At 42.9% G+C, this 25,678-nt stretch overlaps 1 protein-coding gene across 1 annotated transcript in view; it reads right to left on the reverse strand.

The window, feature by feature from the left end:
- Window positions 1-16,188: 16,188 nt before the first annotated feature.
- The window catches only part of LRRC2 (leucine rich repeat containing 2), a 1,181,887-nt gene continuing 1,172,397 nt past the window's right edge, over window positions 16,189-25,678 (reverse strand). The window contains exon 9 of the mRNA XM_069227666.1: window positions 16,189-23,291. Within this exon, the coding sequence (XP_069083767.1) occupies window positions 23,242-23,291 (50 nt within the window). The 3' untranslated portion in view covers window positions 16,189-23,241. The remainder of the gene's footprint in view (window positions 23,292-25,678) is intronic.

Genomic DNA, 25,678 nt, shown 5'->3' on the forward strand with positions numbered 1-25,678 from the left:
ATTCCCCTGGCAGGACATTTGGGGCAAGACAAGACCTTTGCCAGGCTTGTCACCCACTTCTATTGGCCCCGAATGAGGACAAACTCAGATACGTTCTGTAGGTCCTGTCCTACCTGCCAGGCCAGTGGTAAAACAGGAAAAAGGGTTAAGGCCCCCCTGATTCCACTTCCTGTCATTTGCACCCCCTTTGAAAGGGTGGGCATTGACATTGATGGTCCATTGAACCCCAAAACTGCCCTAGGCAACAGGTTCACCCTGGTTTTGGTGGACCATGCCACCCGTTACCTAGAGGCAATCCCTCTTAGGACCGTAACTGCACCAGTGGTGACCAGTACTCTAATGGGGATATTTACCCGTGTGTGATTCCCAAAGGAGATAGTGTCTGACAAAGGCACTAACTTCATGTCTGCATACATGAAGTCTATGTGGGATGCATGTGGTGTAACCTACAAGTTCACCACACCATATCACCCCCAATCTAATGGTCTTGTGGAGAGATTCAACAAGACCTTAGAAGGCATGATCACAGGACTCCCTGAGGCGTAAGTGGGACGTCCTCTTACCATGCCTTCTCTTTGCTTACAGAGAGGTGCCCCAGAAGGGGGTAGGGTTCATTCCCTTTGAGCTTCTCTATGGGTACCCTGTCAGGGGACCCTTAAGCATTGTCAAGGAGGGGTTGGAGAAAGCTCCAAATGCACCACTTCAGGATGTGGTCAGATACATGCTGGCCCTGCGCAACCAGATGCACCGCTTCTGGAAAATGGCCAAAAGTAACCTTGAGACCAGTCAAGAGGTAATGAAATGCTGGTATGACCAGAATGCCACCCTGGTAGAACTTCAACCTGGAGACAAAGTGTGGGTAATGGAGGCAGTAGAGCCTAGAGCTCTCCAGGAGCGCTGGTCTGGCCCATTTGAAGTGAGGGAGTGGAAAGGGATGCCACTTACCTAGTGAACCTCCAATCCCATAGGAACCCCCTAAGGGTGCTCCATGTCAATGGACTGAACCCTCACTTTGAGAGGTCCGAAGTCAGCATGCTTCTGGTGACAGATGAGAGTATGGAGGCAGAAAGTGAACCTCTCCCTGACCACCTCGCTGCCAAGGAAGGTGATGGGTCAGTGGAGAGTGTCATTTTCTCTGATTCCCTGGCCCTAGACCAGAGAAGGGGCTGCTACCAGTTACTGGAACAGTACTCCTCCCTGTTTTCTTTCACCCCTGGACTCAGACACTTGTCTGTCCATGATATTGACACAAGAGACAGTCCACCACTAAAGAACAAAATTTACAGGTTGTCAGACAAGGTGAAGGCAAGCATCAAAGAGGCAGTCTCCAAGACGTTGACTCTAGGGGTTATTGAGAAGTCTAGTAGTCCCTGGGCCAGCCCTGTGGTGCTGGTACCCAAGGCTGCTGCCCCCGGTGCCAAGCCAGAAATTCAGTTCTGTGTGGACTACTGGGGTCTCAGTTCAGTCACACGGACTGACGCTCACCACCTCCCCCAAGGTGATGAGCTCGTAGACAGACTAGGCGCTGCCAAATTCCTCAGTACTTTTGATCTCAAATCAGGGTACTGGCAGATCGCCTTGACTGAGGGGGCTAAAGAGAGATCGGCCCTTTCAACACCTAAGGTCCATTACCAATTCCGGGTGATGCCCTTTGGTTTGAAAAATGCCCCGCTACCTTCCAACGGTTGGTTAATGGGGTCCTAGCTGGCAAGGATGCCTTCTGCGCAGCCTACCTGGACGACATTGCCGTCTACGGTGACAGCTGGGAAGAACACCTGCTCCACCTCAAGGAGGTGCTTCAGGCCCTGCAACAGGCAGGCCTGACCATCAAGGCCAGTAAGTGCCAGATTGGGCAGGGTTCCATGGTGTACTTGGGACACCTAGTAGGTAGTGGCAAGGTGCAGCCACTCCGAGCCAAGATTGAAACTGTCAAGGCCTGGCAACCACCTAGAACCCAAACAGAGGTGAGAGCCTTCTTAGGCCTCACTGGATATTATCACAGATTTGTCAAGGGCTATGGAACCATGGTGACACCCCTGACAGAACTCACATCCAAAAAGCAACCTAGGTTGGTGAATTGGACAGAGGCTTATCAGAAAGCCTTTGACTCCCTGAAGGAAGCCATGTGCACGGCCCGTGCCCAAGGCTCCTGACTACTCCAAGGAGTTTATCGTGCAGACAGATGCTTCAGACCATGGCATAGGGGCAGTCCTAGCACAGCTAAATGAGGAGGGCCTATACCAACCAGTAGTTTTCATTAGCAGAAGACTATTACCAACGGAACAGAGATGGAGTGCTATTGAAAGAGAAGCATTTGCTGTGGTCTGGGCACTGAAGGACCTGAGACCCTACCTGTTTGGGACTCACTTCCAGGTTCAGACAGACCACAGGCCCCTCAGATGGCTCATGCAGATGAGGGGTGAGAATCCTAAACTCTTGAGTTGGTCCATTTCCCTACAGGGGATGGACTTTGCGGTGGAGCATCGCCCGGGAGTTGACCATGCCTGCGCTGATGGTCTCTCCAGATATTTCCGCCTTAGCGATGAGAGCTACCAGAAGTTTGAGTAGCTCTCCCCACTTTCAGCTGGGGGCGACACATGTTAGACCTGACAGCCTTAAGGTGGTCACCCCTAACTTTTTGCCTGCTTCCCTCCACTTTTGGGATACTGTTTCTGCTGGTTTTTAGACTCTGCACACTTTACTACTGCTAACCAGTGCTAAGGTGCATATGCTCTCTCCCTCGAAACATGGTTACATTGGATCACACCCAATTGGGCTATTTAATTTACTTGTAAGTCCCTAGTAGAATGCACTATATGTGCCCAGGGCCTGTAGATTAAAAGCTACTAGTGGGTCCTGAAGCACTGATTGTGCCACCTACTTCAGTAGCCCCTTAACCTTGTCTCAGGCCTGCCATTGCAAGGCCTGTGTGTGCAGTTTCACTGCCAATTCGACTTGGCATGTAAAAGTACTTGCCAAGCCTCAAACTCCAATTTGTCTACATATAAGTCACCCCTAAGGTGTGCCCTAGGTAACCCCTAGAGCAGGGTGCTGTGTAGGTAAAAGGCAGGACATGTACCTGTGTAGTTTACATGTCCTGTAGTGTAAAACTCCTAAATTCTTTTTACACTACTGTGAGGCCTGCTCCCTTCATAGGCTAACATTTGGCAGCCCTCGTACATTGTTTGAGTGGTAGGTGCTGATCTGAAAGGAGTAGGAAGGTCATATTTAGTATGGCCAGAATGGTAATACAAAATCCTGCTGACTGGTGAATTTGGATTTAATATTACTATTTTAGAAATTACACTTTCAGAAAGTGAGAATTTCTCTGCACTTAAATCTTTCTGTGCCTTGCAATCCACGTATGGCTGGGCTTAGTTGACAGCTCCTTGTGCATTCACTCAGACACACCCCAAACACAGGATACTCAGCCTCACTTGCATACATCTGCATTTTGAATGGGTCTTCCTGGGCTGGGAGGGTGGAGGGCATGCTCTCACACAAAGGACTGCCACACCCCACACAGGGGACCCTGGCAGACAGGATAGAACTGAAAGGGACCTGGAGCTCTTCTAAGCCACTCTTTGAAGTCTCCCCACTTCAGAGGCACATTTGGGTATAAAAGAGGGCCTCTGCCCTACCACCTCAGACACTTCCTGGAGAGGAAACCTGAACCAGGACCTGCACCCTGACAAGAAGAACTGCATGGCTGCCTAAAGGACTCACCTGACTGCTTTCTGAAGAGGGCTGCTTCCTTGCTGTTGCCCTGCTGTCTTGCTGCTGTCTTGCTGCTCTCTTGCTTTGAGGCAGAAGTGCTCTCCAAGGGCTTGGATAGAGCTTGCCTCCTGTTCCCTGAAGTCTCAGGACCAAAAAGACGTCTCTCCTGCAGCGTAATTCCCCGTGCGGTGAAAATTCGACACACCGCCTGCCAAGAGCGATGCATAGCCTGCTTGCGGTGAAAAATTCACTGCACGCCGAGTCCGGAACGATGCAGCCCAACTTGGCGACAGAAGATCGACACAGCGCCAGAGATGTGACCGGAACTTCGACGCACGGCCCTACTGGATCAACGCAAGCCGATTCAGAACGTTGCCACCCGACTTCCTGAATGGAATCGATGCAGCACCTGCCGTGCAGAAGAAATTTCCATGCATCGCCTACCGGAATCGACGCAGCCCCTGTGACTTTGCTCCGCAAGCCCAGGATTCCACGCATCGTCCCTGGGGTGTCTCAAAATCCCAGAACCCGAAGAGGATCCAAGTCCGTGCACCAGAAATCGATGCAACGTCTTCCCCGCGTGGAAAATACCGACGCAAGGCCATGTGCGAAGAGGCGAAAACGATGCACTCTCACCATTTTCTACACATCCCCTCCTCTGCGGTCCATTGCGAGGATTTCTTAATGCAAACCAGGTTCTTTGCCCTGCAAGAGACACTTGTTGTTTCTAGGAGAACTTAATACACTTGTTATTGCTTTTGCAGTAATATTTAAACTGTAAGACACTTGATATCACTTTTAGTGATATCCCTACATTTGCTTATTTCATCTTTAATCGTTTTGATCTGCATTTATCCAGACAAATATTATATATTTTTCTTAACACTGTGTGGTGTATTTTTGTGGTGTTATATTGTGGTATTGTATGGTTTATTGCACAAATACTTTACACATTGCCTTCTAAGTTAAGCCAGACTGCTCAGTGCCAAGCTACCAGAGGGTGGGCACAGGATAGTTTGGATTGTGTGTGACTTACCCTGACTAGAGTGAGGGTCCTTTCTTGGACAGGTGGTAACCTGACTGCCAACCAAAGACTCCATTTCTAACAGGCCCCTATTGTCAAACTGTCCAGTAATGTTTCACACATGCACTGACATTTAATCCCCTGAGGCAATGGAGTCCTTGTGCGCACTAATCACTGCTGTGCACATGACGTATTACGTGCCCAATCTTTTGATTTTTGCAACAGCTGTTGTTTATGTATGCCTTACAAAGTAGTTTCAGGATGTAATTTATGGACAGAGTGTTAAAAATCCAACCATCATCATTGACAAAAGACTGCAAATCACATGAAGGCTGTAGCACAACAGGTTGCTTAGGTGAAAAAAGTGTCAACGAGCTGGAAACTCACCTGCATACCTTGCCCACTGTTTTGTACAATGGCCCAGTTGCCCAGATTCAGACCTAGCTGAGGGTACAGAGGTATGTGTAAGCCAGGATTTAATGATATGTTTTGAAAGATACAACAGGCTACTATTATCTTGCACACAACTTTAGGGGAGTGCAACATCACACCTCCATGTACAGTCAAGACATCTGAATCTTGACTGCAAGAGGCCACAGCTGTACTCTATGACGGCTCAGGTACACGTAGGAAGCAGGAAAAGAGGTAGAAATCCCTAGCTACACTTTGCCTTCTGGCCAGTGTATGGGGCATTCATAGTTGGAGTCGGGCTGTCCTATTGATGCAACACAGTACTTGATGCAAGCATCATGACTGGCTTGCCTGAAAGATGCCAACAAGGTGAGTGGAGACCCTCTGGAAGGACCCTACAGTACAGAAATAAAGAACTGCTAGGATCTTCACATAGGCTGGGATGACGTGGGAGCAGCAGGTCAAAGAGTCAAGATCCTGCTTCCACTCACAAACCGTCTCCAAGATAACATCAGGGGAAAATGGTGTCTGGCTCTGACATCTTAGCTGGGCATCCCAAAGATGTTTATCCTGTGTCTAAAAATCCTCTCTACTCTCATCCTTCTTCTCAAATCATCCTGTCACATGGCAAGGGGCAAACCATCAAACACATTCAGTGACATTCTGAAAGGGGATTGTTTGTGGCAGCTCAGCTTTTATGTTTGCATCAAGGCTGGGATTGGCTGTTGAGCTAAGGAGTTTCAACTGGAGCAGGGTGGGAGATGGTAGGCACTGACACATCTATCTCAGGAAGATGGCAAACTTCCTCCAACCCATGTATGGAATCTTCACCCCGAATGCGAAGATCCCCCCACCCCTGAGTGCAGAGATTCCTCCCAAGTGTGGAGCGCAGTAAAGATACTACTCATAAATGTTCCTTGTGAATACCGAAAGTTGTAAACTTAGACTTCTAGTGCAGTGTATGTTTGAGGTGGTAAAATGAGGGAGATACGAGGAAGTGCATTTGGGTGATAGTGAAAAGAGGGTGCTGAAAAGTAGAGAGGAGATTGAAAATGTGCAGAAGAATGAGATGTAAAACAAAAAAGGGCAAACATATCTAACATACAGCACACTTAACTGAAGGCCCTACTCCATCCACAGGCCTCAAAAATATTTAATTCACAGTCTTACAATTTCAGAATTGAAACATTTCCAATGTGAAATACTTATAACTAATCATTGTTGTTACTCGTTTATCTTAAACAGCTAAAAACCATTGGCAAAGCCAACAGTGCTGGCAGGTTTTAGGTGTATATCAGTTGTTTTATATTTCTGGATGCAAGAACGTCTCAGAGAGAAACCAAAATACAGGCCAGGCGGTACACTATAGGAATCACAGAAATATTTTTTGTATGTTATCTTTTAGAGAGTCCTCACTTGTTATCCTATTAAAGACCTGTCTGGACATATTTCTGTATGACTGATTGCTGCCAGCATTTGTGCGTGCTTCCTGGTGCCCGGTTAGAGCATTTTCTTCCAAAGTTGATGCCACATGCAGTGCACGGCACTGGGCAAGCACACACTTTAAAGGATCTGAAGTTGTTGCAGTGTACAATTTGCACATTAAAATCAAGGGTGAACATATTAATGCAATAAGTTATGGGATTGTTTTTAATGTGTTTAATATTTTAAGACTATACATACTCACCTCTTTATAAGCCTTGCTTTCTCACTATATTTATTTCCTTTCAAATGCACCATTTGTCAATCTTTTTCCACATCTTTTCCTTGGAGGCGGACCCCCTTGGATCCCACGTTTGTCCACTGAACTTGCTCTCAATAGATAAAAGTCATATGCAGACTTTTACGCCCTACCACTTTCAAATGTCATCAGCTGTCACAGCAATAACTATTGGAAGCTGAGAGGCACCACAGTATCCGTCACTTGGCATGTGAGCAGAGGAGAAAACACAACAAAGACAGGGAGAGACAGGTCAGAGGGGTGGGTGAAAGGACATTATAGACACCCAAGTGAAAGGTAGCAAGAGTTGTGGGAATGAAAGAGAGGGGTGAAAGAGATAGGTGTGAGAAATGGGTGACGAATGAAGTGGAAGAGAGCGAAGGACCCATTAAGAATAAAAGTGAGGTGATTAAAGAACAGCTTTGAGAAGGAGGAAACGCATGTCTGAGGCCAATGTGCAATCAGTGATGCAGAGACATTTAAGAGGGTGAATGGGGGCAGATGAGGGAGAGAGCGAGACAGAGACACTCAAATTGAAAGACAAGTGAAAAAAGAGTGCGGTAATAAAGAGACAAAAATGCTTGAAAGGGACGTCTGACTGGAGGAGTGGAACACAAATGAAGAATAGGTGATAAAGAAACAGAGAGAGATCACAGATGGATCGATAATGAGATTGACAGGTAATACAGAGCTTAGAAAACGGAGGCAAACCAAAGCTGGTGAAGAGACAAATAATAAAGACACAGGTGGGAATGAAATGAGAGATAGCAAGATGATACACATACAGGTGAGAAATACTGAGGAAGGAGAGAAGGACAAATGAGAAAGAGGTGCTTAAGGGACATATGGGTGAAAAGGGGACAGCGGAGTTACAGAGTGAGGATGAAAGGTAAAGGAGAGATATCAAGGAGAGAAAAGTAAGTATGTTTTATTCCATACATATAAAAAAGGGCTTAATGTCATGAAGGATCTGTATATGTGCAAATGCAACACATAAGCGACTTCAAAACTTGAGGTACAGCACTGTGAGTCTAACCAGTGACGAGTAAACCCGTAATGATCCACCATCACCTAGATAAAACCAATAGGTACCACACTGAGACCGTGCAGGAGGCCAGCAAGGGCCCACCGCAACGATTTTTCCATTTGAGGGAGATAAGTCCTACCTGACCAGACAAGCTGTATTGTTTTCTACAGAAAAATATTTAACAGCTACAAAGTGCCTTTCTCCCAAGCAGCTCTGTGGGCCAAACGTAGTTCCTAAAATTCTACACCTTGTTGCTCCAGCTTTGGGAAAGATATTGATCGAGGAGCAATTTCTTTAATCAGGACATTTACCGTACAGTCACTGGTAGTCTATAACTCGAGACCTTTTTATATTGTCGTATAAAGGGCATAGGCTTACTCTACACTAGATAAAATGGTAGCCCTGATAAGTGTGGCCTTGTTTGCCAAGTCCTTAAAAGCATGACTTTTCTGGACAGTTTGAACTGAAACTTAAACTTTCACAACCACCAAAAATGATGGTTGCTTAGAGAGGTGATGGTCAAATGCACCACGATACTTAACAGTTGGGCTGATTTGTGGTCCAAAGAACGCTTGCTAGGAAAACAGAGGAGGTGATAGAAATATTTCAAATGGAAATGCAAATTATACTTTTCCAGCGTTGAGGGATAGTTACCTCACTCGTTTCACCTAATGTATTTTACACATCAAGCTGTTCTTAGTCCTCACTGCTCTCTCATGCGCAGAGTGAAAGGTCTAGATAGCATCTTGAATTTTCTTAATGATGGCATGTGTCCGTGAAAAAGTAAGGGAGCATTATGGAACTTGTGCAAACACCATATACTTTGAGTTTCACATACCCGTGATAGCGAAACACGTGGCAGTAATAACAGTACCATGTTATCCCTCATTCTCAGTGCATAAATCAGAATGGTGCAGTGATACCCTGTCCAATGGTATTAATAGTGTACTATTAACTTCTGGGTGTTGTCCAGGGCCTTTAATGAGGCCTTTAGGAGAAATATTAGAAGATGTGAAAGTTAAATACAGCTAGAGTGAGATTGTGCATAATAATAGCTCATAATATTAGCAATCAAACTAACCCGAGTGAAATGCGACCATTGAATCCCCAGATTCTTCCTACATCTCAGAAATGTGGTATTGGATTGTGTGCTAGGGTAAAGGAAATATACCTTGAAACGTAGTTTCACATACGGTTTTCCTAGCATCTTGCTGATTTTGAAGTGATCCAGCCAGGCCACTCATTGATCTAAGTGACATATAAGCAGTCATGAAAAATATGCAATGTAACCCAAGGTACATCACTGCTGCCAAAGGGAACAGGCATTCACAATATAACTTAAGAGATAGTTCCGCCGTATGAACCCTGAGTCTGTACTTTCTATTTCAGTTGATGAAAAGATAAGTATCCTGGATTTAGAGGGTATGGACCTGTGTAATCTATGGAATAGCTCAATCCATTGAACTTCCGGAGGCAGAAGGTGGGGAAGAAAAAAGCCGTAGAGACGTGCAGGGACCCCGTTACCATACCTTGTAGGGGGTCATAATTTTGTTACTCCACAACTGAAACACCAAACCGCTAGCAGTAGCAATGCAGCTTGATTCAAACGTATTTACCCAGATGTGTATTTAGCTCTCAGTCCATCCCCAGTTCCAAAGAAAGCTGCCCTGTCAACCACTAGAATGAAAGTGAGAGTCGGGGCTTAGAGAAAGTATACTTTGCGATGTGTGCTTTTAAATGTGCGCCTTTACACATACCATAACATTGAAAGGCTGAGTTTAAATTACATTTCAACATCATTGTTGGGTTAGAGAAGTGCATTCTAAGGTACATCATTGTGGGATGGATAGGGAATGAGCGAGAGGTATATTTAAAGTTGTAAACAGTGAGAAAATATCGAATTTAAACTCCCAAGAACACATCATTTAAAAATCTGCTCACATATTTGCTTGACAATGTTCAGAGTTACCTAAAATAAATCAATTGTGATAATAATAAGCTATTGCATTTCCAATAGATTTGGAGCGACATGAGGTATGCGATTGCCAGGGAACTGTCCTAGGGCACTCTGGTTTGATGCTCAGATATTATGAGTACCCAGTGTAAGTACCGCAGTACTGAGCCGACTCGTTTAGCCATGTGCGTGCATCACTGAGCGTTTATGTGAACATTCTACCTCATATGATTTACTAAGTTGCATCCAGCAAGTTTTATCAGCAGAAGTTGTATGTTTAATGTAATTATTGGGTAAGTGCTGGTGTTGCCTTTGGTAATGAATCAAAGTAACTTTCTAATAAAGGCATAATTTCCACTGAAGCACTTTTCCTTTAACTAAGCCCGTGTTGTGTACTAGCATCACAAATCGAATATTTCACTTGTGCATGCTCGGGCCTTTCCAGGCTTGTTGCTTACTTATTTTTATTGTAAGAATTTGCCACAAAAATGATACAATTGAAATGAAGGGGAAAAAATCTTCCTGCCGCATAGAGCCATATGCTTGCAATAAGACACCACAGCAATAAGTATTTTGCATACAATTTTAACAGAACAATGCTTCCTAACAAGTTGGTGTAGTTGGAATATTTTGAGAAACCCTTTTTAGCTTTAAAGCAGATCACAAGAGAAAAGTACAAAAAAAGTAAACAAACAGCGAATTAAAAGGTCAGGATTTGAAAGGGAAGTATTGGTTCACCAGCCCGACGCTGAAGTGTACTACTTTCTAGACAGATGTACACATGTGGTAAAAAAACAGCAGTTACTTAAAGTCCAAGAAAACCAATTTCTGAAATTGGCTGATCCATTTCCCCATGAACTGTACTTTGGTGTGCAGAAGGAAAATATGAATGACTAACCAGTGCATGAAGAGGGTCAAATTCAGTCTGTATATGAATGCATCTTGTATTTCTGAATGTTCTGATCATATGAAGCTGCCAAGACAGCAAAGGTCAATGGGACTTATGCATGATCACTTTCTCAAAAGTCACACATTTGTAAATTATGTGTTGTTTGCACACTTATGCTGCGCATGCAGACTGGATGTGTGCAATGTACATATTTAAGGGCATGTATAAGGTGGCCAGCTCTTTTGCATGAACATTCTTAATTATGAAAGGGATGTGGATGCCTTCTGTTAACTAGTGAACGTGCACATCATAGAAATAATGTCATGCTTCATATAGGTTTAATCCAGAAAAAGCCATGCTTAGTTACAAATTAACTCCGAGACCCCACCCCCAACACACACACACCTATCTCCCTACCAGGAGCTTTGTTAAAACCAGCTCTGCCAGTGATTATCTTATCTTTCATTTTTTTTTTGTTGGGGGGGTGAAATCCCTAGCACGCACATTCTACTTGCATTATATTTACCACATACAATTACATCAGTAAGCAAAACGCAGACAGTGGACTAAGCGGGACAGACACAAGCATCCTAATTTCTGTAAACAAAAGATTTAGGTACCTTAAAAACACACTAAGCTAAAGAACTACACTCACACCATACTAATCAAGTAAACTACTGAATTATCACATTTAAACTACAGCTGAATATCAACACCAGCCATACCACAAAACATGCAACATTCCAAACAGAACAACCCCCACCATGTATGATACAGGAGCATGCCAGGAACTTAAACACCTGATACCTCAAATGGGTGGATTCAACATACAATGACAAAAGCAACAAAAAGAAACACTCAAGTCAAAATGGAGCCACAATCCAAAATTCAAAACAGAGAACAAAATTACATTTTACTCAACATGCAAAAATATTTGCGAGAAGGTACAATACGCACCCTAAGTGGGAAAACTGCCTGTTGTGTGGCTTTTGTTCTTTGGATCATCCTAACCACACTGAAAACACAGGCCACCTGTATTGTGTACATTTTTCAGGCGGTAGGAGGATGATTGTTCACAACCCCAGATTAGCCCACACCTGGATACTATTACTGTTAATTAAACAAAGGAGTGCATAGACAGGAACACTTGTGGTGCTTCAGAGTCTCTGCAGGCAGGTAAGCTGTGGTGAAATGACTTCAAGGACTTTCCATAAGGGAACTCAATGCTGTGCTTGTGGCTGAGGGAACTGTGGAAGATCCAAAAGGTAAAGAGAGCTATGTGTCTCTGTGGAAGAAAACCGGCAGTAAAAGTGAAGATTGGACTTTTGGTTTAGATCCTAATTAGGGACCTGGTGCCCAAGTAGCAGTCACTGGATATTTAGGGACATTTGAGTCACCAGAAAATACGTTTGGTAATTTTTGAAAGATGTTCTGAAGGTCTGGGGCTACATCACATAAGGTGAGCGCAGAAAGGGCTAATTTAGCACATCTCAGTCAGAGCTTTGGGCTGACTCATGTTTTTAATATTCACGAGTTTATGAGTTTGAACAGCAATAATTTAATACCTTAGACTGTGGTAAATTGTGTTTTTTTTACAATAACTCTAAAGGCTTGTGCTGCAATGGATGGAAATGTCGAGGTATTTGTTGTTATATTTCAAGCAAACAACAGACCATAACAGTAATGCACACAAATCAACATAACATGGCACAACACATCAAAGTACTGCAAACAGAAATACAGCACAACAGCAGTACAACACAAGAAAAACATTGTATACACTTTTGTCTGAGAACTGTCTTGTTTACTGTGCCAAACTAGCTTCTGTACCAAAGAGTGACGGATTAAATGCTTGAATTAATTTCAGATGCTAGTAATCACTTAGCCTGTATCCCAGGCCATGATTATTTTGCACAACATGCCAACTCAGTTTGGACCCAGTCATATGCAAATCAGTCTTGCCCTGCCCCAGTGGGAACATTCCAGCCCAAAAGCAAGAGTTGGCACAGGACTCCTTACAGAAATCTGTCTACGCCTAGGTCCTAGATTGTTTAGACTCTGTTGGAGATCAGCCATTACTTAAATCAAGTCTGAGGTCACTTCCCCATACAATAACAATCCAGTTTCCGCCTTATCTTTAGAACAAATATTACACAAACACACAAACATCATTTATAAGAAGGCATTTACATCACCATACAAGAAACACTCAATGGACTAAAAGAGGTGGGACACAGCATCTTTCTTCTACAACAGATGAGACCTTGCATGGATGAAGACAACATTCAGACAACAGTAGTTTCGGACACATCCAATTCTTTTTACTGTCCCAGACACTAGCACTAATGTAAATGTTTAGACTTCTAACTTGTTTGCTCGTGGTAGAAATTAAATTTACTACATTGCAGAGGATGGACCACTTAAAGTGTATTCCTTTTATTTTTTCCCACCAGTCAAATGAATGGGACGTCGTGGATTGCCAATATCAGCAAACCACCACATCTCTTCCTATGTTGTTGCTGGAAATCAAAGAATATCTAGGTGTCAGGTGTGCACCCTTTACCAAATGTGTTACGTGTCTGCGGGGTAGAACAATGGCAGAAGCCGGTACTACCACAAGACGAGATCAGGTGAAGAAACGAAGTTCTGTGCGTTACTGCGTTATGAAGACTGATCAATTATAGTAAGGGTTAAAATGACCAATGCACTGGCCATCCAGCTCCATTTAATAATTATGGCATATATGTTGAATCCATGAAATGTTTAAACGCTAACTTTTCAGAATACAATGTACTAAAAAAGACAATATTCAGTACAATATTTTATTTTGATTCAACACGAACTATTAAACGCTAGTTTTTATCAATCAGTACAGTAGAGATAACTGTTTATTATAAAGATATATATTAAATCTAATACAGGACCTTACACACTCACGATTAAAAATGTTCTAAATATTTTTAAGTTGTCTGTTTTTGTGCAACTGTCCCATATGCATGCATTCACGCTTGAGTAATATTGTTTAATGTGAAGAATAAGCCTACTGCTATTGTGCATCTGCTAGGTCTTCTCTTTGTCCTTATGGAAATAACACAAAATTGCTTCCTTTTTCCGTGACAACATTGGGGCCACCTGAACATGGTATGTGCATCCATGTGAATCAGAGTCTGCACAGTTTGGCTGTGGTCAAATGCTGAGTCGTACCATAACAACATTTTGAAGTGGTGCAATGCCACTGTCCGTCTACGTACAACAATTGTTCAAAATTGTGCTAAAGAGGAAGTGTACAATTGCTAGGAATAACTTATCAGGCAAAGATTGCATGGCATGTCCTCCATTTTTTTTATTTTTTCATTTTTGTGAGGGTTTCGCTGGAACTTTTTTAGGGCTATTTGAAACACTTTGACCCAGATTTATGTGGGCCTAGCACCATTCCAACGCCACATTAGTGTCATTTATTGATGCTAATGTGGCGTTGGAAGGCCAAAAACACCACACCATATTTACAAAGTGGCGTAATGCTTGCATTGCGCCACTCTGTAAACCCTTGTGCCACATTATACCTGTGCCAGGCATAATGTATGCAAGGGGGGAGTTCCGGCACTAGGGGGGCTGAAAAAATGTTGCAAAGAAGTCTATGAGACGTTAAAAAGAGGCTTCTATTGTGGTCAATGGGCCTCTTGGTGCTTTGCAGGATTAGCATCATAATTGTTTATGCTAATCCTGCAAAGCACCGAGTAGTGTAAAAAATTATGACACTAGTCCTCCTGACTACCGGCATGGTGCGCCGTATTTTAATTACGGTGCACACATGGTGAAGTTAGGATGGCGCCAAGGGGCAAGAAAAAAACTTTTCAGAATTCTGCCCCTTCATTTTATGTATCGATTAATTGGTAGTAGAAATATCTGACTGTGGCAATTGTACATCACTTGTGTTTGTGAATGGGAGAACTCTTTGCAATAGGAATAGTTGTGTTTAGGGTCCACTTCATAGAGCGTCAACCACTTTCCAAGGCACAGTGGGTCTCCACTCTGGCTGTGACTGCACTCTTTGTTCTTTTCCTGTTCATACTTTGTGTTCCACCCTGCTACTACTACCCAGTGGGATAACAAAGTCCCCCGCAGCATTGTGGTGCGGGGGGCCCCATCAGCAGGGTACCTTGGCTGAGAGCTCCAGAGTGAGACCGGTGGGGTGCCTCCATGTGTGTTGCAGAGGCCCCCCTCCTCATTTTTCATTACACCACTGCTATTACCAATGTGTATCCTTTACTTCTAGCCCTGCGTTCCTCACCTACCCTGGTTTCAAAGTCCCTCTTTGCTCCTTATAACTGAATTTCCTTGCTCATGGGCTCTGTCGGCCTTCCTGCCTTTAGTGTCTGTGTTCCTTCTTTACTCCTGATTTCTGTATACATTATCCTTATCCTCATTCTGCTGTCTTCATACTAAAGTCTTCACCCTTCACATTGCCCTGGGTCCTTCCATTCTTCCGCCCATGGTCTCCTACCTCAGGCTGCTTCTGAGGGGTGATGTCTGGCTTCTGTCATCTAGTGATGCACCACCTCTATTCCTTGCTCCCTGGTGGAAAGTCTTTGCATCAAGTGACATACATGTCTACAGGTGGAGTTTAAGCCAGAGGACTGGGCAGAACTGCTAGAAGCATTAGACCATGGGGTAGGGAAGGACAGCAAAATGTTGTCTCTTTAAATCCCTACACGAATGGCACTGTAACAGAACAAAACTGTGGATGGTGGGATTGCTGCCCCATTATAACTGCTGGTGCTGTGACAATGAGTGCTGCAATCTGGTCTACATCCTCTGTGATTGCCCCACTGTCCAACCCTTCTGAAGGGCGGTCAGTGTTACATTGGACACAACTCTGCTGGTCTTGGTGTCCCTGGCCTGGCCCCTGATCTTGCTCCATGACCTGGTGGACACCCCTGCCCTATCCCAGTATGAGGGCCAGCATCGCCATATGGCACTACAACCAAGAACTGTCTCCTCTGGCACTTGTGCTCCCTCCACATGAGGAGTGTCTTTCAGTCAAGTATCAGACAGCCTCACATGAACATATCATCTACAACCTGCAGGACAAGATGGAGACTTTCCTTTTAGTCTGGGCACCCTTCTTCCAAGAAGACGGATGCTGAGCACCCAGTGCTGAATGGCAGGTATTACCCCCCCCCCCCACACACCGGGGCCACTGCGTCTTTTGGTGCCAACTCCGCCCCTGTGGCTTGTCTCCCTCCCTTCTTTCCTGGTCCCACTGTGCCCCACATTGGCGGTCTTCAGATAGTGGGGATCGCCCTTCGATTGTGCCCAGACTCCACTCCATTCCTTTCTTGCCAACCTGCTCTATTCCCCCCTTGTCTGCCTATTACCCTACTTCCTGTCCCTCCTCTCCCCCCATGATCATTCTTCCCCCCTCCCCTTTCTGCTTATTGCTGTCCTCTGTTGTTTCAACCCACCACCCCACCCCAGGATACTGGAAATTGTGTATTAAGTTGTTTTTTAATCTCCCCTGAAAATTAATTCATCAGTAGCCATGTAAATAGATGGCTAAAGAAAAGCAGGACATTGTCTATTTGCTAGTTATAATGCTGCTGTTAGCTATACTATCATTGTTTTATATGCTTATATGCTAATATCAGCTTATCTATCAGTATCGATGATATGAGAGGTCTAGACTGAAAGTAGATGTAAAACTTGTAGTAAATGCTGATGTTTTGATATAGTATGTTCAACCCTGAAACACTTCTCAATAGGATCCTGAGGGGTGCCAAACTGAAGGTGCAATGTCCACATGATATTTAATCATTAATGCCTGGACCCTGAAGAGGCAAGGGAAAGATTATACTTATCCCTCAACAAGAGACCTACCCTTCTTTGACATCCTACCCATTTCCATGCCACCCACAATATTTTTCTCTGCCACCTTCTCTGCCACTAAAACAGCCATACAACATGGTGGTCTACAATGAAATGCAAAAGTACATTTCACCTTGACCTAATCTTTCTGACTTGATAGCCTAGGTACAAAAGAAACTGGAAGGGTCTTCAGAGGAATTGAACCCTGCTAGTCACCATCAGGTGTGAAGAAGTTTACTGAGACATATAGGAAGATCTTTTGGCAGTGCAAATTCATTTGTTAACACCATCACAGTAGCTGAGGAAGTCACTGAGGAAATTATGATAAGCTGACACAGGGGAAAATTGAGGAGGGGAACTTTGAAGGGGGGTTAGTAATGTGTGGTACATTTAATCTTATGTTGCTACATTTGTTCTATGTGGGAGACCAACTGTACTGCAGGTATAGGGAATAATAAAAAAAGAACAAATCCATCTACACTCTTGATAAGTTGCACTTTGGCCTTAAATAATTCCCTCACTCTCATTGCAAAGAACACTCTCTGAATTTGCCAGTGGCCATGTGACTTATGCTGCAGTCAAAAGTACATATTTCACTGTAATTAAAAGGTTACCTAAGCATCAGATAGGCATTTAGCTTGATTCAATACACTCATACCCTTGTGTATTCTGGAGTGCACCATGGCCAAAATTCTGAACATTTACAAGTTTGCATGTTATAATTCTGCAGGAAAACTACACTTTGCAAAGTAACACCATCAATTAGTTTCATGGTATTATCTTACACAAGGGAAGATTAACTTGGTTTCCATTGTAAAAAAAGATCTGTAAACTCTTCCCATGGCACATCATAGGATAATCTACAATTCCCAATTTTTATGGGAGAAGCTAATATCTGACCATTCAGGGGTGCCCACCAGGCCATTTGTTCATTCCTGCTACGTCCTGATGACAGTAGTAATAGATATTACCTCCTCATCTATGTTCCAGTCACAGTTCATACTTTGGTAAGGTGTGGTCACTTCCCAAGGTAGGCACTCTGTGATGTTGTTAGCTCTACCGTTATCAATGGTCACCTACTCTTCTGGGTTTTTTCTGCCTTCAGACAGACACTTTGTGTGTCAAGGAGAGTGGACCAGGTCATAGTTTTCCATAATTCATGGACCTCTTACCTGCATGATTTGCTGTGAGGCTTGACCTTGAGGGTATGCTTAGGTGTGGAGTCTAGATTTTATTTCAGGGCCTGCACAAGTTGGCAGGAGATGTTGGTGCAGTTCAGAATATATATCTGAAGTTGCACTATGGTGGATGCATGTGAGTTCAGGGCGTGGAATTTTAGGATTAGGAACCCTCCACTTGCACAACTCTTGGCAGATGGCTCATCATTTTGGACAAGCATTTTCATGAAAGAAAGTTTGTGCCACCACTAACATATGTTAGAATGGATGTTTATTTATGACTGTGGAGCACCTCCCCACCTTCTGGTTTAACCACATGCAGCAATGCCTCATTTATTTTCTAATTGTATGAGAGTTGAGTAGACAGAAGGAATGAGAGATGTCAGTGATCCTATTCTTCCTGAATGGATCAGTTTGAATTAACAATGGTGAACAGGTTTCTCAGTAAACTGTTACTCCAGGAAGATCAGGATCTGCCACAATCACTTTTATTTTGCCCTGTAATTTCCAGGGTTCCTGGCTACTAGTTAGAGGATCTGGTGGGTACATCTTCTAGTGACCACCTTGATAGGAAGGTTGACCATGCCCTGAGCATGATTTTCATGGGGTTCATTTTGACTCTGTATGCTGAGACATAAATGAACTATGACTCAAACAAATTGTGAATGACTGTCATGATCTAGTCAGCATTGTTGGTTATACCAGATTTCAGTTTAGTTTACTCCAGGTTGTTTCTGCAGAAGTAATTGAGATTATACATTTGTAGCTTAATATCAATCAAGGAAAATCTTTGGCATTATATATTGCAACAAAGATTGGTATGCTTTATTTTCACTGGTCCCATATTGCAGTTTCTACTATTTGGCATAATGTTGGCCATCCTAGATTTGACCGAAGTTCTAGCAATGAATTACCTGATGCTATAGTGTATCCCTCCCTAAAAGATTTCTAAATTCATGGCCCCTCTTGGAATGAGTCTAGTGGGCAAAATCCTTAATCAGGATGCTCTACTTATCAACCGTATCAAGAGTAATCTTTCACCTTGCCACGATCTGCAAATCATACCAACACAATTACAAACAGACTTGAGGATGCTGTCTTTACCAATGACAAGGACAAAAAAGCTATGTCTGCACCTACTGGCTCTATTGTCAGGGCTGGCCTATCCAGGTCTTGGAGGACATTTTGGGTTTGGAGGGCTGGGCAATTGGGAGTCTTCAATTGTTCCCTGAAGTGTACTCTCTCTCTCTCTTTGCCCCTTCGCCCTCATAGACCATTATGCAGTTTGTAATCCATTTATGGGCCCTGTGGCAGTTCACATTGCCAGGTTGTAAATTCTGGTTTCTCACTTGTTAAACCATCTTTTCATTTGGTCAGCATAGATCAAGGAACAGTTGCAGTTGTGTTCAGCTTCATGTTTCATGTTGGCTGGAAAAAGTATGCCCTTAGAAGACCAAAAGTCTTAACAAGAGATGCCATAGGCTATAGGTAGGAGCTGCCATGGGACCCTGTCAGTTCACAGGCTCTGGTTAATGACGGATTCTCTTTGAGTCCTTGAACTGGAAGAAAATCTTGAGGCACAACTCTCCTTTATAAGACTTATTATGATTTATTTCACTGCATGCCCCCTTTAATCAATAGCTTAGATCAGGTAACCTAAAGTATTTGAATGTGGGCAGCACTTGATTTTATTTTTGGGGCAGATCAAATCTGAGTGGTGTGTTCCTCTCTGAATTTTCACTTGTCTCTAAATTTGTTCCTGGAGGATGTTTGGCTAACCAATACTGGATGTGTTTTAAACTTTGTAGGCTGCTCAGCTCCTAAAATGCACCTTTTTCATAAAGTCAAGGGGCATTGTGTAAGAATGTGCTTCATTGATACTAATTAGATACTGTGCTTAACTAATTGTCCTCATTTCCTACCTTCTAGAGTACAAAAGCAATGTTGTGGAGCCATTTATAAGAGAATATTCTACTCTTGTTACTGTGCCAGAAGACAATTGAACAGGGGTGAATCATGCTTGTGCCCTTTTAATACTCAGTATCTTGTGCTGTCAGCTGAGATCATCAGAGGATAAAACCATCAGTAAGAATATTGAGATGCTTGGCCTGTAGAGGCGAGGGTTTTTTACAGACTAAGCTTTAGATATTCAAGTGACCCACATGGAATCTGCTATACCTTCAATGGTTGCTCTTAGGCATCGTTAAGGTGCTGTGTAAAAAACAGTTTACTCTCCAGCTTTGGGATCGGCTCCTGGTTTAAAACATCTTTAGGAATGTGCTTAATTTGATTCTGGGTCTTTAAATTGGAAAGTTCAGTTTAGTAGTTTTAAGGCTTTTCAGGAATAAAAAAGGAATATGGAAGCTGGCTCCCTTTGAATGGTTTGAAGCTAAATTACTAAATGATTTGGAACATCTGAGTCCTAGGGAAGTGCCCAGGCATAGGATTTACCTTTAGTGTTACCTGCTGAGTTTCAGGCACGAATGAGAAAATTCTTCTTGGTGGCTATCACCTTTGCTTGTGGTCTAGAGGAACTGGCCTCTTGGATAACAGATTATCTGTATTTGATGGTGCCATCTAAATTGGACAGAGAAGAGATATTGTTCTTCCCATTTTCTTTTTTAAACGTTTGTCACTGTAGAAACATCACTGCAATGGCCGGATGTTTGGAGGGCAGTGTCCTGTTACTAAAAAGGAACCATTCCTTTCCAGGCTCAAATAGGCTTTTTGTAGATTTTAGTTCTACCATGAAGGGTCTCAAGCCTTCCATGGATTCTTGGAGATAGAGCATTGGGATGTGATCGCTGTTTTCTATTGGCTAGTGGGGAATGAAGCTCCTAAGTTGCTTCAGGATGATTCAGTTATGGGTATGGCATCTTCGTGGGAGATTTTCTGACTTGTGGAGGCAGTGTTCTCTCTGGAGGAGAACTGCTGGTTGTTTTCGCAACAACATACTAGTCCTATCAGGGGTGAAATTCCATCAGTTGATTCTCCTCCAATTCTTATACAAATAGTTTTTTTTTAAATATCACCCAATTCTTATTAGGCCACTATGAAAGTCCTTCGGTTTCTGACAAAAGTGCTTAGTACAGAGGAGAATCTATACCACGGTGTGGGCAAAAAATCTTCGGGTGGATTCTCCTAAGGATTGAATATTTCCTTCAAAAACTTGAGGATTTTCCATTAGCATCCTGCTTAAAATGGATCCTGCGATCTTTCCTAGAAAGCTCTCCTCATGCATGCCTTGGTGTTTGAGTCCTGCAAAGTAAATCCAAATAATATATTGAAGGGGCTAACACTGCCATAACAGTGCTATGTTTTCATTTTGTGTCCTAGATACATACATTAAATTGTAGCCAACTGAATTGAGGCAGAGTATTGCTCATTGAAACGTCATTTAGAAAGCACCAAGGGCCAGATGTATCATTACGGCCCATTGCGATTCGATAATTGCGATTTTTAAGAAATCGCTATTACCGACTCGCAAAGGGCCATGTATCACATTTGTGAATCGGTAATAGGGATTTCTTAAAAATTGCGATACCGGCCCCATTCACAGCTGTGGGCCTGTTGGGCCATAGGTGCGAATTTTTTGCATTTCCAAAATTGCGATTTCTGAACCAGAAATCTCAATTTTGGAAATGCAAAAGGCCAGGGTGCTGGGGGCTCAAGGCCCCCTCTCCTGCACCCCAAAATCATTTTTTTAAACATGTAAGGTACACACATGCCAAAAGGGCATGTGTGCTTTACATGTTCAATGTTCAATTTAAAAATGCAGTTTTACTGCATTTTTACATTTTGCACCAGGTTACCACCTGGTTGCATATCATGGTATTTTGCAAGTGCAAAATGCCATTTTTGGAAAAATCGCAATTTGCAATTTTTTCCAGCATAGCCTTGCGACCTGGAATTTGCGAATCGCAAATTGCGACTCGCAATTTTCCAGGCCGCAACGCAAGAAATCGCAATTTTAGCGATTTCTTATTTGTGGTCTGCGAATGCATTTCATGCTGTGCAGACCACTGTTTTGCACTCGCAAACGGCCGAATTTACTGATTCGCACCGTTTGCGAGTGCAAAACTTTTTCATACATCTGGCCCCAAATGTTGAATAGTTGAAGGACGTGTGCTTCATTTCGACTTGCTTATGTCTTGGTTCAAAAAGGTAAATCATCCAAATCTTTTCAGCCCTAGTCGTGTCTAGAACAACACTGGGGTAATTCGTAAAGGATCGATGTTGGCTACATTGATAACCATCTTGCTCATTTCGGTGTGTGGCAGGAGTTCTCTCTATGCATGACCCCAAATTCACTGATGCATGCAAAGATAAAGATGTACAGTGTTGAAAAAGAGCTGCAGTTGTCTCCTTCCCTGCAAACTTAAGTCTTGCATGGGCAAATCATTCTTAATTACCTCTTAACTATGAACCCACTCGTAGGGATGGAATTGGTCCTGATGACACCAAAAGGCCCATTGCCTCACGTGGGTAAATGACAAACATTTAAAAGAGCTGAGATTATCTCCTCCCCCTGCAAACGTAAGCCTTGCATGCTCAAATAACTCTTAATTAACTCTTAACTTCGAACCCGCTCGTAGGGATCGAATTGGCCCTGCTGACGTCACAAGACCCTTTGCCTCACGTGAGTGATTGACAAACAATTAAAAGGACCTAAGGGACAATCTTTTGAAATAAAAACGTGTCTACATAAAAGTAAAGAGTGGGATGGAAAATGAATAACTGCAATCTTCATGAATGAGCCTTGCCATAGACAACTGGGCATGGTCTGTAATAACCACATGCACCACAGCAGCTTTACACACTGCTCAGCAACTGGACTGTACCTGCCAGATCATGTACAGGGAATGTGGAGCCCACAAATTTGCAAGCCTTAAACACATGTACATGCATAGTGTAATTTAGGCACCCCAAATTGCCTTCATTTTCTTGGGCAACCACATTTTGCTCACTTTGACTTGCTCGTACACCAAGATCACAGAAAGGCAGCAGACCGATTTCTAAATCAAGCCTTAATAGTCACTACTTTTCTTTTATATCCGAATATAAACGCATAGCCTATTCAAATCAGTAATAAACACACAATATTGCAATACATTACAAACTATCTTTGGTCTGAATACATTGAGTGCACATAGGTTATCGAGCATTTACATTCACAGCCCATATAAGATTATGTTACATTTTAAGGAGGCCACAGACTGCCACATTGCAATACAATGTAAGTATTCTTCGACAGCATAGTGTTTGCTGAAGTCCAGTTGTGTAAAATCGAGGTACCTTTACAAGGAATCTGATGATAGGCCTAAACATGCATTTGATTTGTACAAAAACGACCATTCTTGCAGCCATCAGGAAAAGCCCCTCAACTAAATGTCGAGTTCAGCTCATTATGCTGGATGTTTTCTTAACTTTCTTCCATATTTTGCAAGATGAGATCCTCACAGCTGCAGACTTAGAGATATCTTTGTTGTATAGCAGGGAACCGAGTCTGAAAAACATTCGAGACAACATGTTATTGACATTTATCATTGTTCATGTACAAATATAGTCAGCACTCTTAAAGAAATACGAAGTTGCATCTAACATGCATTAATGTAGAACTCCTCAGTTCCAAGTAAGATAGCAATTCTTATTTATTACCTGGCCAATGGGGCCATTTCACAAAGCTGTTCTTTGAATATTTATGCCTTTTCCCCTACCTTGTTAAACATGAATCATTCATAATCTTCCAGGTCCCTATCAGAAAGCACTTTCTGTGTGTGTCTCTTACCCAAGGCCTAGTTGTGACTTAGGGCCAGATACAGGAAACACTTTGCGAGTCGCAAACGGCAAAATCTGCCGTTTGCGACTCGCAAATGCGTGTTTCCAATGCAGAAATGCATTTTGCGAGTCGGGACCGACTCGCAAAATGCATTTCAGAATCGCAAATAGGAAGGGGTGTTCCCTTCCTATTTGCGATTCGTAGTGGTATGCAATACCATTTGCGACCGCATCGCAGTTACCATCTACTTGAAGTGGATGGTAACCCACTCGCAAATTGGAAGGGGTCCCCATGGGACCCCTTCCCCTTTGTGAATGGACCCAAAACTATTTTTTCAGGGCAGGTAGTGGTCCAAGGGACCACTACCTGCCCTGAAAAAATACCGAAACTAAAGGTTTCGTTTTTTTTTTTAAGTGCAGCTCGTTTTCCTTTAAGGAAAACGGGCTACACTTAAAAAAAAAAAAGTGCTTTATTTAAAAGCAGTCACGAACATGGAGGTCTGCTGCCTACAGCAGGCATCCATGTTTGCGAGTGCCTATAGTCGGTATGGGGCCGCAATTTGCGACCCACCTCATTAATATTAATGAGGTGGGTCTCTGCCACCCCATACCGACTCACAGACGGTGTCTGAGACACCGTTCTGCATTGCAAATTGCGACTTGCAATTTGCGAGTCGGAAGGACTCGCAAATTGCAAGTCGCAATTTGCAATTTTCCTACATCTGGCCCTTAGTCATGACTGAAACGTGCTAATTCTTTGTAAAAAAAAAAAGCTGGGTGAAAGGTTAATGATTGTGCAAGTTTTACTTTTGCAAATTCGTGAGTAAGTTTCACTTAAGTTCGCAGCAAAATACAACAACTCATAGAAAAGCTTTGTGAATGAGGCAGGTGGAAATAGATAAAACACTGCTGTACCAACAGCTACTTTTCGATGATTTCGGCAGATCTGTAAGTTTCTAATAATGTTCTTCAGATTGAGCATGTTCTTTCATTGGTGTGTTTCAAATAGTTAACTCTGAACTTGCAGTGTTCAGCAAAGGAAACTGAATGTTTTGAGATTTTATTCCAATCCTCATTACAATAAATCCTACTTTGGAATGACAGTCTTACGTTTCTGCCCAGGAAACGACACCTGTAGCTCTTTAAAATGATCACAAGTGTCTTCCCGCTGATGCCCTAACGACATCTTTCAATGGGAGGTTAGTTTGAAACACTCTCTTAGTGAAGCACAAAGGCAAGCCAGGGGTGACCCAGTACAAAAGGGGTACCTCGTCCAACGCGCTGTTGTACATACTCGTACATTACACGACTCACAAATGCACCATATCGATGTCCTAGCCTAAGGGTCACACTGTTTAACATGGAAGATATGTGCTGTTTGTGCTCTTGAAGGATTAATTTTGTGAGGATCCAAAATATGGAAAGAGGAGTTGACGATGTAGTTTCGCCTGGAACACGTATAATTATTGCCCTTCATCATGATACTCACGGAATAAAACAGGTCTTGACTTCATATGTGTATCAAATCATAATGCTTAATTTACACTGTTGTAAAATAACAGAATTTTCACATTCTTATGTGGAAAGAGAACATTTCAAATTAATCAAGAATAACTCATGAACACCATGCTGTAATACAAACTTTGCAAATTGGTAATTCTGACAATAGCATTTCAACCAACTAAATAAAATGCACTGAGGTCCAGAACAGACGAAAGCACTATTCCTGCCAATTAGCTAATTTGTATGTATTCAAAAAGTATATTTATTTGAACTGGAGAGACTGGATCAAAAATATAGAATCGGAGAGGTGGTAAAATAATGAACGCTCAATCTACTATCCAAAATCCTCTAGGAGACATCCTTGCAAGAACGGCAATCCTCCATTGTGTGTTTGAAAAGGAAGCTTGTTCATGAATGAATACAACAGAGCAGAATGAAGCAAAGCTTACCGAAAGGGATAAACCCAGGCGTATAGTTACACTCTTTGTGCCTTCGTTGCTATTTGGAAATCATTTCTTGACTTAATACATTGAATTGCAAACAAAGAACACAGCCCTTAAGGATGAAAGCATGTGGGAATTTATATGAAAAAGACCTGAGAGTACTAAACAA

Source organism: Pleurodeles waltl, chromosome 1_1, assembly GCF_031143425.1.
Source record: "Pleurodeles waltl isolate 20211129_DDA chromosome 1_1, aPleWal1.hap1.20221129, whole genome shotgun sequence".
Lineage (NCBI taxonomy): Eukaryota > Metazoa > Chordata > Amphibia > Caudata > Salamandridae > Pleurodeles > Pleurodeles waltl.